Genomic DNA, 24,532 nt, shown 5'->3' with positions numbered 1-24,532 from the left:
TAATTACTTCCAGTACTACAGAGCCATACCAGTTAATGTTTCTATAAATGAAACTACGAAGTAGGTCATATCCAAGATCTACCCAATAACAATACTTAATGGTAGTGTTTGACTTTCAATTAGTGGTATTTCCCTATATTGAAGAAAAATATTTGAATTTGAATTAGAATTTAGTATCTACATAATGTATTATTTTAACAAACATCATAGTATAATCTAGACAAGTTATATTATGATTGCATAGACACATATTAAGGGGCACAATATCAACGAATCAACACTATCTGTGAACATTGTGTCCAAACAAAGAACAGGAAGGTGTCCCTTTCTCTTTCACTAGTCATTCATACCCTTCTGTATTTACATTTTATTTAAAACATAGACACTGACATGGGTGGGGTCACCAGAGGAATCACACAAGAGTATCTTAGTGTAGTGCGTGCCTTATAAAGCGTCAACAATCAAAGATGTACGTAGAGAAGATAAGGATCGAATGGCGAACGATGGCTTCACACGAAATGTAGATAATGACAATAATACGTCATTCAACTAGTACTTAGGTGATAATAAAAAAAATGGCAGCTGTAGAGACTGCAGATAGGAGTGAAAACTTATAACTTTTAGCATTAAAATTTGAAATTTCTTAATGTTTAAGAACAATTAAATAAGGGCCTACGCAGACCGGGACGGCAAGGCAAGGGATTTTAATTTTTACTAATGGACATTCAACCGTACTGGTACAGAAATACGACATAAATTGCTATGCTTTAAAATGATGCCGTGGCATTGAAAGGGATTTTATCGCAACACGCGCCACAGGCTCCCGTGGCGGGATGCCGTGGCATACTGCGGTAGGCAACGGCATGCCACGGACTCCGGCGCTCGTAGTGATATACTGCGGGGTGCGGCGGCGGGAGTAGAGAAGCGGGGAATGCACACCAATATTGACCATCCATTTGCGCCCGCGTCTTTGACGACTGTGCTACGTGATTTTTTCGGAGACCAGTTTTTTACGTTTTTTATTCCAACATGGAGGAAAAATTAATAACTTTAGTTCAAGACTATGATTATTTATATAATATGTCATCAAAACATTATATGAACACTCAAATGAAGAACAATGCGTGGAAAAGAATTGGAATAGAAATGAATAAAACAGGTAAGTAAATATTTTTGCACTATAATTATATTTTAAGATTTAACACAGTATTAATGTCTATTTACAATATCGTTTTGCCATGGAATAGAGCCCTCATCAGACCTAAAGTAATCTTTAAACATCTCCCGTACTGTCATACCATCTAATGCATTGTTCATATTATTATCGTTTTCTAAATTAATGCTTACACTTGCTATATTTTGGCTTTCTGTGCTTGTACCACCTATGATGAAATTGTGTAAGCAAGTACATGCTAAAATGATATTATCAACATATTTTGGTTGAACCTGAATTCCTTTTTGACATAATTCGAAACGTTCTTGAAGTATACCAAATGCATTTTCGACGATACGCCTGGCTCTACTCAAACGATAATTGTATATTTTCATTGCTTCATCTGTCAATCGATCGCCACTAAATGGTCTCATAATGTTTGTGGTTAACGGAAAAGCCTCGTCTGCTACAAAAACATACGGCAACTCAAGATCTGTCCTCGGTAAACGTTTTTTTGGGGGAATATCGAGGGCATTAGAAGTCAATTTTTTTCCAAATATTGAGTTTTGCATTATACCTCCATCACTATTTCGTCCATATGATCCTACATCTGCAATCACAAATTTATAATTTGCATCCACAACCGCTAGTAGTACGATACTGAAAAACTTTTTATAGTTTATGTAGAGACTTCCACTATTGCGAGGTGCTTTTATCTTGAAATGTTTACCATCTATTGCACCGATGCAGTTCGGGAAATTCCATTTTTCATCAAATTCCATCGCGATTCGCGTCCATTTTTCCCTTGTTGGTTTTGGCATAACACTAGGTCTTAGGGCATTCCAAATGACTCGGCAAGTTTCATGTACGATAGAGCGCACTGTACTAAACCCCATGCGATAGCTGTAACCTAGAGACTTGAAGCTACTTCCCGTGATCAAAAATCTGAAAGATAATATAATTAGGGGTAAGTGAGGCAGAGTGAAAGACAGGGCACAGTTAAACAAAGTCAATTAAATAATACAGTTTACGTATTTATATATAATTATGAATTCCTCATGATATTTTTCCGTCACCGTAATGCCAGTGGTAATTTCTACTTAGAAAAAGATTAGCTCAATATAATCCCATAAACACAGCTGGTGCTAACCTAGTCACTATCTAAGGCCTTTTCCCATTACCTACTTATTCTGTTTCTATACCATTTTACCTGCTTATGTTTTGTTTTAGGTGAAGAATGCCAGAAAATATGGGGTAATATACGTAATAATTTTAGGAAAGCTCTGAATAACAGAAAAACAAAGAGTGGTGACCCGTACACAAAGCGACGCCCTATCAAGTTTGAAAAAGAGCTGGAGTTTTTGAAAAAATTCATTCAGCACAGAAAACAAACCTCGAATCTGGACTCCTCTTCAGAGGATACGCAGACTTCTTTCGCAGAATCCGCTGTCAATGATAATGATGAACGTTCAGTTTCGCGAATGACCAATGATTCACACCATTCCTTAATAAGACCAGAACCTACAACAACTGCTGAAATACTAAATAAATACATTGAATCGAAAAAGGAGGTGGACCCCATTGATTCGTTCTTTCAAACAATGGCTGCCACAGTAAAAAAACTACCAGAAAGAGTGCAGGTCCAAATAAAGAGACAAATATTTAATGTGGTAACTGACGCCGAATTAAAATACATAGAGGGAACTCCAGCTCCAACATCTGAAGATGTCTCTAGCTATGAAACCACCTCAGGCTCTGGTTATGAAGCTGCTTCGGGGTCTGGCTATGGAACCGCCTCAGGCTCTGGTTATGAAGCTGCTTCGGGGTCTGGCTATGGAACTGCCTCAGGCTCTGGTTATGAAGCTGTTTCACGGTCTGTTTATGGTACCGCCTCTGGCCCTGGCTATGAAGCTGCTTCAGGGTCTGGCTACAAAACTGCAGTTTGTGAATACGAAACTAATCTAAACTAGTAGGTACTCTAAATTAAGTAAAAACAAATAAAGATCCAGGGATTATCAGTGAGAAGGTTTATCAGTGCAAAAACTTGAAAATCGTTATTATGTGTCTACAATACATGATTGTACTTGGCAAAAAATATTGTTTTTTTTTTTTAATTTAATAAAAGAAGAAAAAATAAAACTTATACAATCATTTAACTACCCACCTCAAACACAAGGATAATCTCTGATCGGCTTCAATGGGGTTGCGAAAATTGGTCCTCTGTTTTTCGATATATGGTCGACATATATTCAACAGTGCTTGAAATTTCTCATAATCCATTCTATGATAGTCATAAAATTTTTGCACGTCGTATTTTAAATCATTAAATAAATTATTGAATTCACCCTTTGATTCCCTTTCTTTCCATAAATTATCAACCCAAAATCTTCTTCTATCCCTATTATTAGCCTGTGCACCTTCTTCTTCATCTGCAATAATCGATATCAACACCAAATCCCAATCTACCATTTTAAAACTGAGGCACACCAACACTCGATCAAACGCAACTGAAGACTAAAAGTGTATCAGGCAGCAGGAGTCGCTGAGGCGTGCTTTGTCGTGCCGCGGCACGCCGTGGCATGCCGTGGCAAAGTGCTGGAATGCCGCGGTATCTAAGCGGCCAGTGTGCGCTGACTCACGGCAAAATCCCTTGCCTTGCCGTCCCGGTCTGCGTAGGCCTTTAACGGAACGCCACATCCTTCATCCTTAAAAAACATTCATCATTCTTTTTATACATACTCACCGGATACTGTTTATACATTGATTGCAATTCAGTCTTACAATCGAGAAAATTTACTTATTAGGTTTGAAGCCACAATAAAATTCTTCACTTCACATTTAAATGTAAGACGCAATATTATTATAAATTGTGAATCACGATGAGTTAAATTAGCCGTTATTTTTTCAAGTAAAAAACCCCTTAATATGTGTCATTGCGGTTATCATTAGTTATCATTAGTTGAAACAAAAGCATAATTTTGTAAAGTCGCGGAATGAATTAACTTCACAACTTACAACAGAAATACTGCAATAAACTTTGTGACTCAATTATTCTACATTAAAGGTTCTCAACGTGGGCGATAACGCCCCCTTGTGGGCGTTTGAGACTTTCAGGGGGGCTATAATATAATACTATATACTATAATATAATATCTTACGTTAAAATATAATCGTGGCAACAGCTGTTTTAAGATTCATAGTTTCTCAACCTTATTTTGCTAGTGTTTGGGCAGTGGCCCACTTTGAGAATATGTTTTTATCTAGAGTATTTTCGTGTATTTTTTTTTGGCTTTTTAGACTATAAATTTTAATCTACCCACTCCCCATCTGCGCCATCTCAATGCCCCTAATTTTCTCTGGGTCTTCTACTGCCCCCCCCCCCGAAAGTCTCAAACGCCTACAAGGGGACGTTATCGCCCACGTTGAGAACCTATGCTCTACATCTACCTATTTTCCGTTACGTCCCAGTTATTCACCTGTAGATATTATATACAGAATAAATATATGAAAAACGGTAAGGTAATTAACAAAAATTTACAAGAATTATCTGAGTTATGCTCAGGCATGCGTGTGTTTTACATATATTTATACAATATACTTAATAGCATTACATTCAAAATAGATTGCAAGGCGTGACTTGGCCGTGTGTTTTGTCCCTTTCACCCGAATACCGAGTAAAAGAGATAGCAAGTGCGCAAAGACACTAAGTACTCTAAACATGGCTATATACAAATGAAACAATATTTCTGAATTGTCCCTCTATTAAATATTGTACTATAGCGTTATATTGGGCGGCAACGTGGTTATATATACTTGTATTGCTAAAGTTACTACACTTAACAGTTAATTTTTAAGTGAGGTACAAACACAAAATGGTAAGTACAGTTGTGATGAAGAGAAATATTTGAAGTTTTTAAACTTAAGTTTAGGGAAAATTATGATGATTAAAATTCGTCAATTCTAAACTAATAAACGGTTCAGCTGCACCACTACTGAGGCCATGAGATGATGAGAAAAATTGTAGACTAACTACATTATTTCACAATATTAAGTTTATAATTTCAAATAGTTCTGAGTAATTTAATAATTCATAATACTTGTAATTTTCTAAACGGTTCAGTAACAACAATAAATTTGCAGGCTGATAAAGTACATGATTTTTTATTATTATTATTATTATGTGAGTCATCACACAATTTACACTATTAAGGAAAATTTTAACCAAAAATTAGTACGACCAGCTCAGAATGAGACTGATTTCATCAACTTATCACTATATTTATTTACTTAATATATTTCACTCGGTCTAAAGAAATAAATATTTTAAGTCGATGATTTTATAAAAATGGCAAGAAATATTTACAATGTCCTATGATGAATAGATGATTGGAATTAAATATAGCGTATATACAATTTAAAAGTAAATATTCAAATACACAATATATAGGTACCGATCATCATCATTTGATCATGTCTTAAGCCTAACCTAATTAATATTTACAATATGCTCAATCACTAATGGTTATGTCGCTTATTTTATTAAAGTTGCGGACAAATCGATCAGCAGTTATAATAATTACTAATAAATACTAATCCGAGAGCACTCGGACTTTGTAGAGGTTGTTAGTAAAATGTCAACTACATAATATAATCCGGAAGGGAAACCGTTTTATATATACTTACTTAAAAATAAAAATGTACCTGTCTGTTTGTGACATCAAAATAACAGCATTTTATGAAACCATGTGAATATTTACACCAGAATACATTTTGTTTGCCTGTTTTTATCTCCGAAACACTGATATTGATATAACTGGCAGATAGGTCAAATTCTACGGAGTAACCTAAGGTTTCAAGCAAAACTAATTCAAACCCATGAAGTTACTATTTTATACTATTTTTTATTCAAATATCAAAATACTGAATTTTTTTTTCATTTCCGCTGGAATGAATAAATTGATAATACATACATATCACTTGTATTTATACTTTCCCTACTCGAATTCACATAGTTCCCTATTTTACAATTATTTGAATTATTTTATTTTTAATGCCAAGGAAAACTTGTGTAAAAAACAGTAATGTCTTCTCATGTTCATAATATTTTGGTATGCTAAGCTTTGGAAAATCGAATCTGAATGAAAACAAAGTACCTCGTCAACGCGATTGTAATGACAACCTTAAGCTATTTTTCCAAACCTATGCCACCAAGCAAAAATTATTTTACTTGAAAAAATAATAACGCTTATATTTAACACTATTTCAAGTCAATATGCAGTGAACACATATAAAACATGGAAGCAGTCTTGTCATACTGTCTACGGAAAACTCTCAATGCATAATAGAAAGCGTTATTTTTATTTAATCTAAGCCGATATTATTATTATGAGGAGCTAATATTTATTATGATGAGCTTTGTCAGTTATTTTGTCATGGGCACAACGTGATATCCGTGATTGCTTCTCAGCATGACATAATTACGTAATTGGTTCGCGCGCTTGACATTATATCACATAATATCAATGTTTGTCAGATACGTGGACGATGTATGCGTTAAGTATGACGGGATCAGTCATAAAAATTTTAACTGTATATTATATTAGCTAGATTAGTGTATACCTTCAAAAAAAGCCGCCTACTTTTCTAAAAGGCCTTGCCGGCCTTATGGTATTTTATTGAGAATGTGGGCGGCGGTGATCACATAATCAAGTGACCCGTACGCTTGTTTGTCCTCCTCTTCCATAAAAAAAATAGAAGACCTCATTATTACGACACTGACAATAACTTAGTTTGAAAAAATGATATGACGCATTTTATTACCAGCATATCATTTATGTTACGCGAAAAAACTTAAGGTTTTTTAATTTTTGCCGAAATGCGTAAATAAACGCGTACGAGTTTTTACCCACGCTTTTAACCAGCAGTACATCATGTTTAATATTGGTTGAGTGTTTTATTAAGGAATAAAGAATGAATGAAGCTTGTGCAATCTGTACAATTTAATTTAGTATTTAGTTTCTTTGCTACAAAACGGAACATGTACCCAATTATTTGTGCAATTGTCTCTGGTAATTAACAAACACCTCACAATTTTTTTTTAGTATATTTTGTCTGCACATTATTAGGTTTACTGTTAAGAGTATTTTCAAACCTAAAAAAGCCTTGCGTTGTCTTTGTATAATAAAACATGAGTAAAATGTGCTACCACAGTATGCATAATGCCATCCCTCTTCTAATTGTATTTTTAATTAATTAGTGTACCTACAAGTGAAAAGTGATACTACTACCCTTGGCATGATGATCCGTATGATTCCTACACCACGTATAAACGCATGGCAAGGCATTTTTAATTGAACATTCCTTATTAAGTTTGTTCTAAAAACCTCGTCGATTCAATCGCGCTTACTCGCCTAACCGAACTGATCAGCCGGGACAATTTGAAAGTCCAGCCAACTACGGGATAATTTTAATTGCGCAATTTTAAAACGTCAGAAATGCTTCCATGTTTTTATATGCTTTAATATAAAAGTTATTATAATTTCTCTCAACGAATGACATTCGATTTTACTCTTTAACAATACTGAACTGAACTGAATACTGGAACCAACAAAACTCTTTTAGACTATCATGATTTGCATGTATTTTGGTATTAGATAATGTTCACTGCTTTCTATTGCATCTATGTATATATGGGGATGCTCAAAGATCATGGTAAATATCCACTAGCCTTAAATTGATTTGAGATTGTTTTTTCTTCCTTGCGATCCTATTGTCATTGAATAAGGAGAATAGGGCGACAACAATTTTCTTGCCATAGTTGTAATGTTATTTAGTGTTCAAAGCTTACATTTTCCATAGAAATTGTATAAGCAAAATGAAACTGTGTTTAAATAATACTAAATTAGACTATATAATATACATCTCTTAAAAATAACTAAACATTACTGTTGCAGGCTCTCTGTGACATGTGATATATGAATATGTCACATTTTCCAACCAGGGAGGCCATGTTTCATAATTGTTGATGATCAGATAATCCTGGAATAAATTATATGTATTAATTTGTTGTTGACAAAGTTGCATCCATTTGTTGATTTATAGATTACTAAAACAATTTATATGACACTAGCTGACCCAGCAAACGTTGTGTTGCCGATATTAAGAGTAGTTGGTTGTAGATGGGTGAAAATTTGAATTTGTATGTATTTTTTGATGCTGACTCATAATCAAACAAATTTAAAAAAAATGTCAAAAAAAAATTAAAAAAAAATCGTGTATTCGACCACCCGTAACATTTAGGGGGATGAAAAATAGATGTTGTCAGATTTTCAGACCTACCCAATATGCACTCAAAATTTCATAAGAATCGGTCAAGCCGTTTCGGAGGAGTTCAATGTTTAACACCATGACATAAGAATTTTATATATTAGATATTAAGCTATACACAGGTGTGTGGCTGTATAGGCTAGGTTTGAGTGGAATTTTAATTGAAAACTATTTATAAGTATTAATTTTTAAGTATCATAATTTTACATCATTATATTTTGATTACACAACAATATTATGATAAATTTTTAATATTGGTTTCATGCGTAAGATAATGGTTACAAAATTGCCCGTTTTGACAATAATAATTCTTGACCAAACATATTTGAACATATCACTCGAAAACGGCAACCTCTTCAAATATGCATCTGCACAAAAACAAAAGTCTAACAGATCCTGCCATCACAGTGTGAGTGTTTTTTAAGCTAGAAGAAAGCCAAGTAGCTAGCAACTATTCAACAATTTCTTATACATATTTCTTGATAATTAATAGGCTTTTGCCATACAATGATTCTGAGTCTACATACCAATATGGACCACAAAATAGCAACAATATTAATGAGAGCCTACACTCTCTTTGATACCAACGTAGAGTAAATGTGTTACTACAAAAAAAAACCTTACCTTACCCTACATCTTGCGCTCTACATTTACTATTATACATTATAGGTACACACTACACACCTGCATCACTTAACAGTTTTCTGTTTGGGCGGCGTAGTGGGCGCCCCACCTTGCTCGGCTGAGGCACCAATGGACACGCCCTCACTATCTACCTCCGTCTACACCCAAAAAAAAACAATATAAAAAATACATTTCAAGTAAAATATTTAACAACATGAAGAGTCATGGAATGGTGTACATAATCTCCAAGTTGTATAAAAACTAGGGCTTCCAATCCGGGCGGGATCCCGCGCCAATTTGTAATCCCGCATCTCGCGGGATCCGCGGGAATTGCGGGACTGAAAAAAAGCGTGCATGCGATGCAAAATAGGATAATCTGCGTGAAATATTATTCTTAATAACTCAAGTTTTAAACTGTTTCGTATTTTCGTGAAGTTTATTGATACATCCTGAATCATGAATCTTTCATTCACGTACAAACCCTTAAAAGGAATACCGCCCACAAGTGTGGAATCAGAAAGGGCATTTTCTGCTGCAGGCTATATTGCGTTTAAAATACGCAGTAGTATGGCAGACATCAGTTTGAACATGTTGCGTTTCCTTCGCAAACATTTTCAGTAAAGATTAAAAGCTGACAAACTTAATAATTAAGTAAGTACTAATTCGAGTTTAAAATGTTTTTTTTGCTTGATTTTTTATTTTGCTTTGTTTATTTTTTGAAAACGATTTGTTTTGTTTTGATTTGCTTTTTATTCAGAATTTGTTATTGTTTTTTTTGTGAAAGAACCGTATAATTTGATTGATCTCATTTTAATAGTAATATGTACGTAAATAAACGTGGAGTTGATAAATTCATTGTTTTACAATGTACATATCTTCAATATGCGGGATCCCGCGAATACCGAAATCCCGCGGGATTGTAAATTTGTAGTCCCGCAAATGCCGAGATTGAATACAGACCGCGGGATTGGAAGCCCTAATAAAAACAATAATATAAATGCAAGGATCATCTTCAATATTGAGTTATCAAAAGTATATAATTGTGATAGAAAAACACCCACAGATGGAACTAATAATATATTAATGTAGCTTTTGTCAATTGTGTATGAACTCACTTTTTCATCCTTGTTTGTGCTGTTCTTAGGAGAGCCAGCACCAGTGTTTGCACCATCTTCAATGCTTTCAGCTGCATCGGTACTTGTTGCACCTGTAATTGAAGAAGTTTTCATATTTATTATTTACATCATAGCATTATTCCACTATCTGAACCAGTGGGTGAAAACTATATGAGAGTAAACAACATTTGGTCAATATGTGTAATGTTTCTTAGCAACTTTTTCACAAACTACGGGAAAGTTGATTAATCTGGGTTTCTTTTCATTTAATGCAAAACCGTCGCGTAAAAATCATAGTTTGTACGATACTGTATGCATGGTGCTGCTCCCTTAATATACCACCAATTTGTTTGGCAAATCACTACTGCACATGTGGATCAGTGCTCTTTTTACGTAGGGTTGTTGCATGCCATTCATTATTATTGTGTTAAGTGACTACTAATCAGTACCAGGTTGTATATGGTTATTGCCGCGGTCTGCTTCATGTTCCCTCAGCACTGCGTCGAGGTTATACCGGCGTCGGTATGATATGAAAAATGTTCGCACGTGCGCCTCAGTTTTAGTTCCCAGGGTTTCAGCAATTGCTTGGAAGTCCTTACCTAAATATAAAAAATCAATTAGTAAAAATAATTCGAAAAATTCAAATTCATAAGACTTTTTTGCAGCCCGTTATTAACAGATCACCGAATGCAATCATAGAATAAAAACCTCTGGCTGATGCTCATAATTTGAAACCACTGCCCTATTCTAATTCATTCAAGTCGCCTTTAAAATGATTAAATGTTTGTTGCCCTATTGCTATTAATGGATTTTTATCTGAGTCAACTACAATGGAAAGAGCCTCTGGTCTCTACAGCGCCTATCATCGTCAAATAGAAGATTTGATGCTCCCAATCTTCTTATACAATGATCTATTGTCATCATTCCTGCTTTATACATTTGACAATGACTCAAGAGTGGTGTATTTAACATACCATATTTTCTAACAGCCGTGACGGCCATTAACAACTCTTCATTAGTCCATCGCGAGTTGATCTTAGCAGGTGGCTCTCCAGGTCTAAATTCTTCAACTCCAGCATCACCAACTTTCCGCTTCATAGAACTTAACTGTTGCTTATTCTGTTGCACCTTAAAATTGAGAACATTGTAACATATAGAGAGGCAAAAGCAATATATATGCTTACTAAGTTATAAGGTGTGTGCATATCTGGATTATCCAAAATAATAAAATAGATGCAATTTTTACTAATAAGCGTTTTAAAAGTAAAGTCAAAATAAAGAAGAACATGTGTGCAGAATATCTTAACGCTACCTAACAAGGCAAAGATGAGTATGATTATTAAAAATACATTTCCAAGTCTTCTCCAAATCTTCTTTAAATAAATTGCTAATGAACGAGAGTTACACCGTGATTTGATTTGATAAAAAAAATGTTCAGAATCAAGCTAGCGACTGCGTTCAATATTTGGATAAAAATTATTCCTTTTAATAATCTTGGTGCTTGTTAACATTTTTTATACAGATATTTGACGTAGTCTCTAGCATCATCACTAGAAAAAACTCATAATGGAATTCATGCTGATGCAGGGGTGCCTACGGTAAGCTAAATGCCGGGAAGTATGTTCGAAGGCAAATCGCAGCGAGGATCGCCGTACATTATCAAGTATTGTAGATGATTATGTCATTCGCGGCTTACTTGTCGTTTGAGCGATATAACTTCTCTGTCCATCGCTTTGAGGATGGCCTCCCCCTGGTTAACAAGGCCGGGTTGGGGCGGGTCCCCGGGCTGAGGGCCGGTCGCCATGGCAACCAGGTCGTCTTGGTTGATGTATATTCCGCGCGGCAAGCGATGCTTGTAGCGGACTTGTTTGGAACCGGGCCCGCGGCGCCCCGACGGTCCGCACAGCGGTCTCATGGTTCCCGTGCGTCTGTCATCACCGTCATCGGTAAAACACCAATCGGTCCCACCACCTTGCCCGAGGTTGGACCAAACGGATCTTGCCCACCCACGCTTAGGGCTGCCACCGTCGTGCACTTTTCAAGAAAATATTTTATGATAACTTACGCCCAAAAATAATATTTTGAAGAAAAAGTACATGCCCATACACAAGTATTATTTTCTTCCGACATTTATCAAATACACTATTAGCCCTAAAATAATAATAATGAACAATGCGATACATCGAATATTTTTGCGCTCAAAGAGTACTGGGAAAGGGCCAAAGTCCACTAATTACGTGAGGCGTTTAGGGGGCGAGGGGTTCGAGCCGAATCTCACCCAATCTCCCATGGGACAGTGGGGTCTCTATAAATATCACGGTTTTATTTTTGTCAATGTCAGAAAACGTGTCATAAATTACGTAAAAAATAAGTGTGTGTCTTAATAATTACTTAATCTTAAATTAAAACAATTACGCGAATTGATATCAAATACATTGTAATGCAATCAAGTGTTAATAAATTAAAATTAAAAATACGCATTTTTAAGAATCTCACGTGAGATTAGGGATGATGGGAGGGGTCGATCAAAATATCACGACACCTCACCAAGTGGAGGGAGGATTGTCTAAATCGTCTCACGTAATTTATGGATGCCCTCATTTTCGTCAGTTAATTCAATTTTAGTAACGCAAGCAGCTTTGCCTTACTTTACATGGGACGAGTGGCAACCCACTGCTATAAAATTAATATTCACATAACATATTAAGTCATTTCTCATTTACCCCAAAAAAAATATATACTGGCGAAAAGATCCTTTTGTCCCAACCAAAGGCGATTATGAATTCTACTGTCATGCACAAATCAACGAAGAATGTAACTCATATGACGCCTCGACACAACGCACAGTAAATTAACCGATTAACGGCTGTTCCCAATATACTATCAACAGATAGAGATAAATTACTACCTTCTACTGTCAGTAATTAGCTGACAATAATCTGAGGCTGTCCCAATATACCCGATAAGTCATTCTTATCAACTTATATTGGGACGCGGGAATTGTAATTTCCATACAAACTTCTATCGCTGGTAAGCTATACGTCCTCCCAAACAGCGTGTACGGGATAAGGTGAGTTACCGTCGATAAGTTTATTGGGACAGAAAAGTCAACGATAGTTACGATTTTTATCTCAAGTAGGCCACAATCGGAGATAGACTGAATATTAGGAACGGCCGTAAGTCATCGGGTTTTTATTAAATTATTTAAAAAATGTATCATAATTAGGATACCACTACAATTGGCGATAGAAAGATGCAAACTATCCGAGGCGAACTATGAGCGCTTAGTCTGTGTTTTCTAATAAATTTATAACTATGTAATTCAGGTACAGCCCAAGGTGGTAGGTTACAATCGGACCATGAAAGGCGCTGAAAATCCCAAATAAATTACAATTTTCTAAGAAAATTATTATTGTTAGATCTAGAAGGAATATCAGTCCCTTGTATTTTCATAGCTACCTTATTATTAGTTTATTAATTTTTAATAGAAATGCAGATAGAGGTGTGGGGTTAAGTACTGAATGATTTTCTTTTTCAAGTTTTTACATTTAATTACAGTACCTATATGTGCCATTTTCTTCGATGATTTGATTCTTTTTGCGATCTTCTCTTGCAACACCAGAGGAATCAAAGGAGCGTTGCCGGCCTTTAAGGACTTATGACTTTAGGACTCCTAATCAACTACGTTTGGAAACCAAATATCAAGGAAATTTATGAGGAAATTGAAATATAATATTATTATATAAAAATAATCTAAGATACAATAAGTCGCATCCAATTTAGTGAGATTCCAATCTTATTTTTAGGCCCTTATTTTTTTCTAAATTGTTTCCAATTTAGGAATGTGTAATCGAATCGCTATGATTTAGTTGGCATCCAATTTAGCGAGATTCCAATCTTATTTTTTAGGTCCTTATTTTTTTCTATATTGTTTCCAATTTAGGAATGTGTAATCGAATCGCTATGATTTAGTTGGCATCCACGCTTTGTGCAAGACGGACGTCAAGTGCGCGTGGCAGCAGCGGCTAAAGTGCCCAGTGATAATGTTCTGTTCCGAATTAATGGAATATAAGGAAATAATAATTAATATAATTACTTTTTTCCCTGATCTATTTATCATTTCAAATATTATGATCCGTCAGCAGATTGGGTAGCTAAGTTCCATCGTCCTTATAACCCAGTAGACTTCTAATACATAATATATATATTCGCAAGGCAAAAAATTCAGTCGATCAACTCAAAACTGAGATGAACAGACGTGAGTTAGTAACTTAATGCTCATTTTGATCTTATACAAAATCCACACCAGCCTGATATGGTATCTGAAAGCATTTGTACTTTACTAAGAGTCTATGGGTTAAAAAGTCGATGCTAGGTTCGGACAAGAGACTGTATGCCTTTTCCCAACAGAAGAACAAAGGAAATGTTATTGAAGTTTTTAGTTTTTCGTGATAATAAATATTGAATCATAGTCTGATTGTAATCTGCCATTTATACGAGGCACTTAATCCACATTCTGTATAGGAAACACATGAGTTAAAACTGGATTGCAACAATCCGCGCACAAGGTGCAATGTATGCAGAAAGTACTCCGCGACAAACTACTGCTTGAACACTTATAATGGTATATTTTTTATATAAAATAAATAATAAAGCTTTTAACTGGCACTAAGTTGAAAGCCTAGGTACTCAGGCTGAGATCTATAAAAGCGCATAGACTTTGCTAACGAAAACATAGCTTAGCTTACACTCAGTAAGCTTAGCATAATCTTTGATCTATTTATTATATTTTATATTTATAATATTATATTTACTATATTAAATAATTGATATAATATTGTTAAAAAGGTATCTAAAAATAAGTACATATAAGATTTGTTTTTTAATCCGTATCCATAGTTTTTGTGATTTTAGAGCAAAACTAGCTGACCCAGCAATTTTATATATTAGATATTATTACGACGCAGAATATTGTTAAAAAGGTATCTAAAAATAAGCTCATATAAGATTTGTTTTTTAATCCGTATACACTTTTTTTGTGATTTTAGAGCAAAATTGGTACAAATTAATCAATGTCCAACCAATCTTCTTATGTCATATATCATCGGTGGGAACTACGATATGGTGTTATGTAAGTTTTTTTATGAAATAGGAGAAGAAAGAAGCTTTAAACATCCCCGCTCATGTTCTCTTGCGACTCAAGTAGGCCTAAGGTTGAGATCTATAGAGCGTAATTAGACTTTGCTCAGATTTTACTTACGTAAAACATAACTGAGTGTGATGAAACGAGAACTTACTTTTGGATTGGGCTGTCTTAGCTTAATAAGCTCAGCATAATTTTGAGGTGAAACATCTTTAGATCCGCTGTGTCTTAAAACTCGATGAAACGAAAAAGCGAGACGATAGAGGCACAAACAGGTAAATGTATAGGATTCAGCCGGCGAGAGAATGAGATATAATACATTACACGTTCAATTAAAATAATTAATAATAAATAGTGTTTTGGTACCAGGCGATCATAGTTGAAGAAGAGATTGTCTTATGTATGAAGCGAGTAGGTATACCTTAATATATTCTGACGTATGTGCACGAAGTATTACTACATAGACATAAAGAGGATATCGTAGCGGTGATAGTAATGTCTTTCATAGCGGTTGAAATCATGTGTTATTCTGGAAACATGTACCAAGACTTCATATACAGTTTAGAGGCTAAATGAAAATTTTGCATCGGATACAGCGATTCCATTGATTGAGTTTTTGGCCGCCAAATTTAATTTGTAAAGGTGCAAAGGTCAAAACGTCAGCAACAAGATCAAACACAGTAATTCACGCAGTATTAAATAGATATGTTGACTATAATAGGACCAAAGTAATTAATTCATACTTTAGTTACCATAAGCCTCTTGTATCATTTATCGAAAATGTAAATAAATAAATCTATGTAATACATACGAATAAAATGTAAAATAATTATCAAACTTTATATCACTATGATCATTACTAAAAGCTGCAATTATCCTCTTCCCGAAATTTTACATTCGTCTCATTATCTTGAAGCCAAAATTTTTGAAGGTTTAAGGTCTACCTCGTGTGAATTGCACACACGTTGCACAACTGTCAAATGACTATAAAAACGAAATCAAAGATTTTACTAAGATTACACTCAGCAAGCTTTGTGTAAGTAAAGTATAAGCAAGGTCCATAGATTTCAGCCTAAGAATCTGTACCCTTAAAAGTGTTAAAACGAGATTTTTAAGTGGCACACATCACATCAACCTGGGACAACAGTTAATTTTGTTCAGCACACGCACACATACACACCTTGTTTGCGAACTGTTGCGTAAACTTTTAACTCATATGATATAGAATGGTTTCCGCATGATAACGCCGGATGCAATTGAATATCTAATGAATACATTGATTACCGACCTGGCGTGCACGAGGCATGCCTGGCATAGTTTCTGCGAGTTGTAAGGCGTGGTCTGGGAACAAAGAATGCCGCAGACTGAGCACCATTTGCCGCCTCCGTCTCCGCCGTCAGCCTAAACCCCAATGCAACACTTTACTTTCCGACTATAATATCATCGTCGTCTCCTCGCATACTCCATTTAAAAACCCACTAGAATGTTAAATATTCTGCACACATTTAAACATAAATTCGAGGGGGTATTAAAGGAAGCATGCGGGAGAAAGGTGGGTGAGGAATTGGAACTATCTTTAATGCGACAATATTACGTATTCATTGTAAATTTACTACATGCATTAGTATATGTGTTTTCATATATGTGGTTAGTTAAAGAAAGGAAATTTAGGTGTATTTAGATAGATACAAAGAATATTTACAAAAGTAGCCCGAATTGAAATGAAACGATTAAAGAAATGGATATCTCAACATGAAAATACATGCATATTACACATATAAATGATAAACATAATATTTTAAGTCCATTTTCTATGTTAGAATTTCCACTTATATGGTAGGTAAACTTTCATTGGAAAATTATTTAATTGGTAAGGAAAGTTTTTTAAATTGGAGTATTTATTGAAAACAAAATGAATATATTTAAGAATAATAACAAATGAATATAGACAGTTTGTAGATAAAAATGCAGAGCAGCAACTTAACAAAGCGAAAAAGCTAGCAAATAAATGATGATTTCGAGTGAATTCTATTACAATAAAACATAATAACATTCAGTAATGTAATAATCTGATTGTCTTACAATAATTTCATAATAAAAACAAATCTTTGTCAACATGTAGAATAGTGAGGTTATGGACTAAAGTTTGTGGGTCACTCTATGGTAACTGTTGCTGTCCAGGCTCTCTGGCCATGTAAGGTGTTCCAGCATTATCATTTCTAGGATACTTTACAGTATAAGATGTGACGTGACAGAATGGCACCTTACTATGGGGAAGCTATCCTACTAATATTATAAATGTGAAAGTTTGTATGTCTGGATGTATATTTGAACTTCTTTAACGCTTAAAACGCTTTTTAAATCTACTGAATAGATTTTGATGAAACTTTACAATAATATAGCTTACACACCAGAATAACAAATAGGCTATAATTTATAAAACTATAGTGTGAATTTTACAAAATATAAAAGAAGTGTGATTGTTCCTAATGAATACAACTAGCGCCATCTCTTATCAACTAGCAAGGAAAAGATCAATACAAACGTTTGCCGGGTCAGCTAGTAGTATATATATATATATATATATAGCTAGTTAATATTACTGGACTAGTGAGACTTTGAATTTTGGTTTTTTCAAGAATTCTGTGTGGCACTTATTGTAGTGAGCAGATATTGCTTATCATCTGGTGGTTGACCGGTATCAACTTCTTCTAATCATAAAAATGGGGGGGAAACCTGGGAACATTACTTCTTTAATTCTATTATTCATGCCAACACCATTCAGCTTGTTGATAGGTGATCTATCCCTGCGAAAACATTGATGATGTGCCACAGATTGTTTATTTTCATATACAGGATTACATGATTCACAAAACTATTCCTGAATTGAAAATCCTATCTTCTCATATTGCAAGGGTTGTCTTAGTTAATTATTATTAATTGCAGGTCGACCATAAAATTGGTAAAATGGGGAGGACAATCCTTGTGATCTACTTATTGAAATAAATAGTTTTCCATGAATTAATTATTATTAATCTGTCACATAAAATAATTACCATACTATTTCTTACTTTTGTTCTTATTTTTACTTAAGTACCTTACATATTCAGAAAAAGAAAATATAAAATAGCAGAACATAGATAGGAAAGAATAGTGTGTATTTTTATTGTATTTTGAGACGTAAATCTCACAACTGAATGCACTAAGAGTAAAATAATTTTTTAATGAAAATAAGAAATGAAAAAGCCATGATGAAATAAATCAATGATAATAGCATAATCTATGATAGCATGAATAACAAAACTGAAACATAATATATTTATGCACACTTTTACACAACATCAATGGGATGAAACACAAGAGGATGTGTAATGGAAGAAGACATTGAACACCCAATCAACAATATTCATTCAAGTGTTGGAAACAACACCCACCTCGGCTTGGTGGGCTCCCCGGAGTGAAGGCCCGCTAGTAGGAAGAGACTTGCCTCCGCGGACAATACCCCGGTGGTAAGTCCACTTCTGTCATCACCAATTTAAAATATATCCATAAATTACAACAGCCACAGTAATGAAACATAACCTACCATTTATGCAGAGCAAAAAACTCAAATTTAATTCACTTCGCAAATTTATTTTATGACTGATTGAAATAATATAAAATTAAAATAATGACCAGTCTACATGTTGTCTACTCTGCATTTCTATTAACTAGTGTTAATGTTATAAATGTATCAGTTCAACTCATTGGACAATCCAGATGCACAAAACATACGTACATATCATGTTTTTCTATGTGTCAAACAAACAGATTAAAAAAACAACAAATAAATGGAAACAAATCAAGCATGAAAGCAATGATACATACCTTTTCATCATTATCAGAATCTTTGTCTGACCCACCAGGCTCAGACCCTGATTCCTTCTTGCCTGTTCCTGAAGCGGTAGCATTCCGCCCTTCACCAACTACGTCCATGAGAGATGTCCTGGCCCTTGTTTTCTTCCATGAGTAGTAATATTTCACTAGAGATGCAATTGACTTGTCCGGTAACTACAAAAAAGGATTTTATGATTGTTATGAAACATTGACAGAAGTTTTGAAAAGAAAAAAAGAAACATAATAAGCTAGCCCAATTTGTGGTCAATCTTTGGTTACTTCTCATGGAGTCTGAGAAAAATGAGGTTCTAAGGGTTGAGAACGAATTCGGCATCATTTTTAAATCCAAGATGGCCGACGTGCAAATACTTTACATATTTTTAGAGTTCCAAAGCTTTGTATACGCCATACGCATTTTCTTAATATATATAAATTACGCGACACGTTGTTTGTCCGCGATGGACTCCCTAAACTAATGAACGGATTTTAATGGGGATTACTTCATGGAGTGCAGTTTAGTCCAACCTGAGAGATAGGATAGTTTTTTTTTCAATCTAGGAACCATAATTATTTTTATTTCCAATATTTGTTTTGTATGGACATATTTTCTATGAGAGAATTTACTGACGCGAGGTTTGACAGTATTGCTGTGAAACAATTTCATTATAACAACAGGGAGGATATTTTACGAAATAATTCTTGATGTTATGAAATATTATCGACAAATTCATAATTTTTTTTTTTTATTATGTACAGAACAACGTCTGTCGAGTCAGCTAGTAACATAAAATAAAAACACGGATTTCTTTAATAATTATATGATACTGTCTAAGTCTGAGGATCTATAGAGCATACTTAAACTTTGCTCAGACTTTACTTACGTAAAACTTAGCTGAGTGTGATAAAACGCGACCTTTCTTTTTTGCATTGGGCTGTCTTAGCTTAAGCTCTGTATAATTTCAGCTGTCAAATGACCTATAAAAACGAAATCCAAGGTTAAGCTTAGCTTACACTCAGCGAAGAAGCTTTGGTAAGACCAAAGTGGAGTCTGAGCAAATCCTAAGTACACTCTATAGATCTCAGCTTAAGATGTTGTCTGTAGGTACATTCAATATTTATATATCAATTAGTTACCTATACTGGATTATTCTTTTGGATTTAATTTAATAGTAAGCAACCAAATACGAGTAGTTTTTAGAATTTTATTACATATTATCTTAATTATTTACCATTTTACAAATGATTTAAGTTTTCTTTAGAGTCTTTTGAGTCTCGTGCCAGATTTTGGCGAGACAACACATCCTGAGGAGGCCTCGTGTAGAGGCGAAACACGTGTCGAATTGGTTTAAATACAAATATTGGCGGAATTAACACTAAAGAAAACTTAAATCATTTGTATAATTATGGATTTCCGCAAAGTAACGGCTGATTCAATAAATTTATCATTTACTTATAAACTTATTTAAATGTGGTTTTCACCGAAGTATCATCCAAAACTGTAGGCACAAACTAGCAAACAAAAAATAATAAATATAATATAATTTTAACTTATGATCTAATACTTAAAATATACATACCATTTGCCGTATTCTGTGGAAACTTTTGCCATGAAATTGAAATGCTTGTTCAAACAGCACCTTGTCTTCAACGGTCCACTCATCGGGAAACGGTGTGAAATTTGCTAAATCCATTGCAGCTCTATTTAGGTCATGTTTGTGCCAAAAAAGCATGCCCAATGCTTGCTCACCGTTATAGCCATATTTTTCTTTTGCTGTTGTAATGTATTCGTCCACTGTAATACATAATCTTTATGATATTATTATTTCATAAACATTAAAAAAAAATATTTATTTAGTATTGGCAAAAATATACAATACATTGCATTTTTAAGTTCTACATTGTCATCATTGATTAATATTGTGTTATTTTATTTTTATTTAATTTTAAAAGTACAAAACACATACATTTATTTATGAATTCAATTATATTTTCTGTGAGTTGTGAATTGATATTTATATTTTAATAGTGAAAAACATAAAAACTTAAGACTCAGCTAGATGGAAATAAAAAATACCTTAGATAATTTATACGTTTAGAATCTAGATAGTCTCTTGCTGTTAGACAACCGATAAAAACTGGCCAGGAATATTAGTTTAGTGTATGTGACAGGCTACGTCTTATACTCGCGATTTGTATGACACTTTGAGTTAGTGTGCTTGAATTGCTCAAAATAGAGTTAGTTCTAGTCTTTTTTTTTTCGACCTTTTCACAGCCTATCCAGACGTATAAATGATCGAAGTAAAATACTATCCTAAAGATCTCATCCATCAAAATTTCTCAGTGAAGTTACATTACAGTAAACATATAATATTAATTAGTGTGGCCATAAATATAGTTACAAGTAAAAACATCAATTTTCAAATTCTAATTTAGAGTGTGTTTATTGATGGAGCCACAACCCTAGATTTGAACAATACTAATAACATACCAAGATTTGTGGATAATGTGGCATGCGGACACTTGGATTTGGTAGGAGCGCTGGAAAGTAGCCCGAGAGGCATGGAATCCAATACGCGACGACTATATACTTTGGCTACAAAGTATATTTGTATATTATGTTTATTATGTTAGAAATTTCATTAATCTCCTGCCCTGTTATATATTTTTCTTGAGATTAGCATTACGTGATTTAATGATGATACTGGAAAAGGGTGTTAAAGAAAACAGATACAAATTTTGCCTTACAGTTGTCTCGGAGCTACATATAACATATGGGTTAGGTCAATTTGAAGACACTTCAAAACTAGTTGTTCATATATAATATGTATGACACATCCTCCATTGAATACATATACCATATCGGTGCAGCCGCATGCTATAAGAACTAAAAAAAAGCTGTTAAGACTTAGCGAAATATAATTAAGATTCCAGGTAGGACTCTTCCGGGTATCATCAAAGAAGACCTGAACCTTGGTTCTTACTGTCAATATAGAGGATATGCCCTACAGTTAGAGAAAGAGTGGTTCATTGCATAGTATTACAATAAGAAAATTGACAAAATGTAAGCTCATATTTCAAAAGAAGCTTGACAATTGTTGGAAAGGTGCAGGACATAGTCATCACCCTGTGTCATAGTTTGGTGGGGTGTCTTATAATTTATAAATAGTCTAAGATCATGTTGTGAAATCTCATAACAATACACTAAAAAACGGAATACAAAAAATTGCACTGCATTGCACACATTGGACCAGCAAGACTGCATGTAATCACAAGTCACGAACTACCCAAGCAGGTTATAATACCGAAATAGTAGTGTAAGCATAGAGTTACACTTCCTAGGGACTAGAAATTTCTGTGCAAGTGCTATTTGTGACTTTTAAGAGTGCATATTCGATTCACATTGAAATTCCAAAAATTTATTTTTTTAAAAGTGATGTCAGAGTTATCTTTTAAAACCAATACAACAGAACCATTGTCATGACAATATAGCATATTTGCTGTAATTTTTTAGTTTATGCATTTGTTCAGCAGAACAGTACCTAAAGTACACTACAGAGCCCAATAACGAAAATATGGTCATTATATATATTAAAAAAGCAATATTAAGAATTACAAAATCGCTTCACTTAAACATTTATTTTTAACAATATTTGAATAGAAACGTAACTAATATATTAACTTATTAATATACAGGCTGTACTATATCTTAAGGTGTATAAGGTCCATTTTATTCGTATTACCTGCGAAAGGCGCGCGGAATTCGGCCTCATGGCAAAAAGCAATGAAAATTTTGTATTATTAAACACTTAATTCATTATTATATCCACTTGCTTAGAGTCTCTCAACTGCAGGTGCTGCACAATGTGACCACCACTCCACTTCCGATACATTTAGAGCAAAGTTTCATGATGCATAGCAATCACATACTATAACAATCCGAGCTCTCATTTCTTCCTCAGTGTCGCAATTTTTTTGGAACATGTATCCACTCACATTTGCAAGAGAAATAGAGGTAGACAAGATTTAGAAGATGGGAAGATGAAATAGTGAAAATGGCTGGAAGAACCTGGATTAGACTATCAATTTATTTTTTATCTTCTATCAATTAATTTAGCAAATAAAGAAGAGTGGAGAAGAACAAGGCAGTCCTTTGCCCAGAGGCACACAGACAATTAAGTATTTTGGTAAGTCATGTATTAGGATTTGTTTTTGTCTGAATAATTGTTCTCAAAGAACAGATCAACATAGTCACTTTAGAGATTTATAAAACAATGTGAGTAAATGGTGCATGGAAACAGTGATATTGATATATTTATGGTTTTCCATAAATTTTTCAAAAGTAGTCACTGTGAAAAAGGACTCTATTTTTATTCATTGCTGAAACTTCAATAAGAAAATACAAAAAAGTTTTATGAAGATTACACTACCTGTTTTTATTTGTAACACAACTTATGGCCAGGCTAGGTATAAAGTGTTAAGATAAATTGGTTAAGTTAGATGAAATGTAACAGTAAATTATTCCAATGGCTGACAAAATTTAATTTTTTTTATAAATTTAATAAGTGCAAATTACAACATTCATGCAGTTTTATAACAGGCTGAAAACTCACACTTTAAATCCGATATATCTGATGTGGGTGACCATACTAGTAGTGCTCTGTCTGATATTTGATCTGGTTTACGTTGCTCCACTGGTTCCAACTCAGGACAGATGGCTTGGTAATCCCGACCCACTCTTATTTTCTCAGCTGCAAATGGCACTACTGCTTGGTTTGTTGACAATTGACGTTTGGATGAGATGAAGTACATCATGATGGATGATGAAAGCATGAAAAAAGCATGGTATAAAAATATGGTGAAGAATAAAATATTATACAAGTTCTTAAAAGAACAAAAAAATACTTTTACTACGAGTAACGCTGGTTATTACCAAGTAAAGGTAGAAAATTTACGTTAAGTCTTTTATACATATTATTTATGAAATATAGTACCAATAGTATAGTAACGAACTGAATTCTACGTTACCATTTTCTTCCCCAGAGCTAGAGTCAGGGCTCCCATGCCCATTAGGGCTTGGCCCTCTCGAACGCTTCCCGTTACGAACATCATTACTTCTTTCAGCAAGAACCATGATTCACACTAACACCGATTGACACTTAATCCTCTGAAATATTGTACAATTGTCATTCACGGTCCCTAGTAACAAATTAAAAGTCCAGAACAAATAATTTAAAATAAAAAGCTTCTTAAAATAATTCAAACGTGATTTAAAACCACCGCATCAATACTCTGACA

At 34.2% G+C, this 24,532-nt stretch overlaps 2 protein-coding genes across 7 annotated transcripts; both read right to left on the bottom strand.

Annotated features, from left to right (window-relative positions):
• Window positions 1–1,164: 1,164 nt before the first annotated feature.
• LOC126967938 (uncharacterized) lies at window positions 1,165–3,839 on the bottom strand. Of its 2 annotated transcripts, XM_050812644.1 has the most exons (3): window positions 3,318–3,839; window positions 1,884–2,098; window positions 1,165–1,763 (listed from the first exon to the last, which is right to left on the bottom strand). In XM_050812644.1, exons 1-3 carry the CDS (start codon window positions 3,620–3,622, stop codon window positions 1,210–1,212), a joined length of 1,074 nt encoding a protein of 357 aa, XP_050668601.1. In that variant the 5' UTR covers window positions 3,623–3,839; the 3' UTR covers window positions 1,165–1,209. The 2 variants fall into 2 exon arrangements, with proteins under 2 accessions (XP_050668601.1, XP_050668600.1); XM_050812643.1 differs by having other exon boundaries at window positions 1,165–2,098.
• Window positions 3,840–24,532, bottom strand: LOC126967937 (REST corepressor). Of its 5 annotated transcripts, none has more exons than XM_050812636.1 (12): window positions 24,263–24,532; window positions 23,848–24,000; window positions 20,815–21,029; window positions 19,229–19,411; window positions 18,796–18,882; window positions 16,650–16,762; window positions 11,915–12,146; window positions 11,193–11,346; window positions 10,668–10,817; window positions 10,219–10,310; window positions 9,164–9,261; window positions 3,840–8,191 (listed from the first exon to the last, which is right to left on the bottom strand). In XM_050812636.1, the coding sequence occupies exons 1-11, from the start codon at window positions 24,366–24,368 to the stop codon at window positions 9,169–9,171; spliced, it is 1,578 nt and encodes a 525-aa protein (XP_050668593.1). In that variant the 5' UTR covers window positions 24,369–24,532; the 3' UTR covers window positions 3,840–8,191; window positions 9,164–9,168. The 5 variants fall into 5 exon arrangements, with proteins under 5 accessions (XP_050668593.1, XP_050668596.1, XP_050668597.1 ...); XM_050812639.1 differs by having other exon boundaries at window positions 23,848–23,985; XM_050812640.1 differs by lacking the exon at window positions 18,796–18,882.

Source organism: Leptidea sinapis, chromosome 14 (assembly GCF_905404315.1).
Source record: "Leptidea sinapis chromosome 14, ilLepSina1.1, whole genome shotgun sequence".
Taxonomy (NCBI): Eukaryota; Metazoa; Arthropoda; class Insecta; order Lepidoptera; family Pieridae; genus Leptidea; species Leptidea sinapis.
Note: the sequence above shows the minus strand (reverse complement) of the source record. Positions and strands in the feature narration are given on the sequence as shown.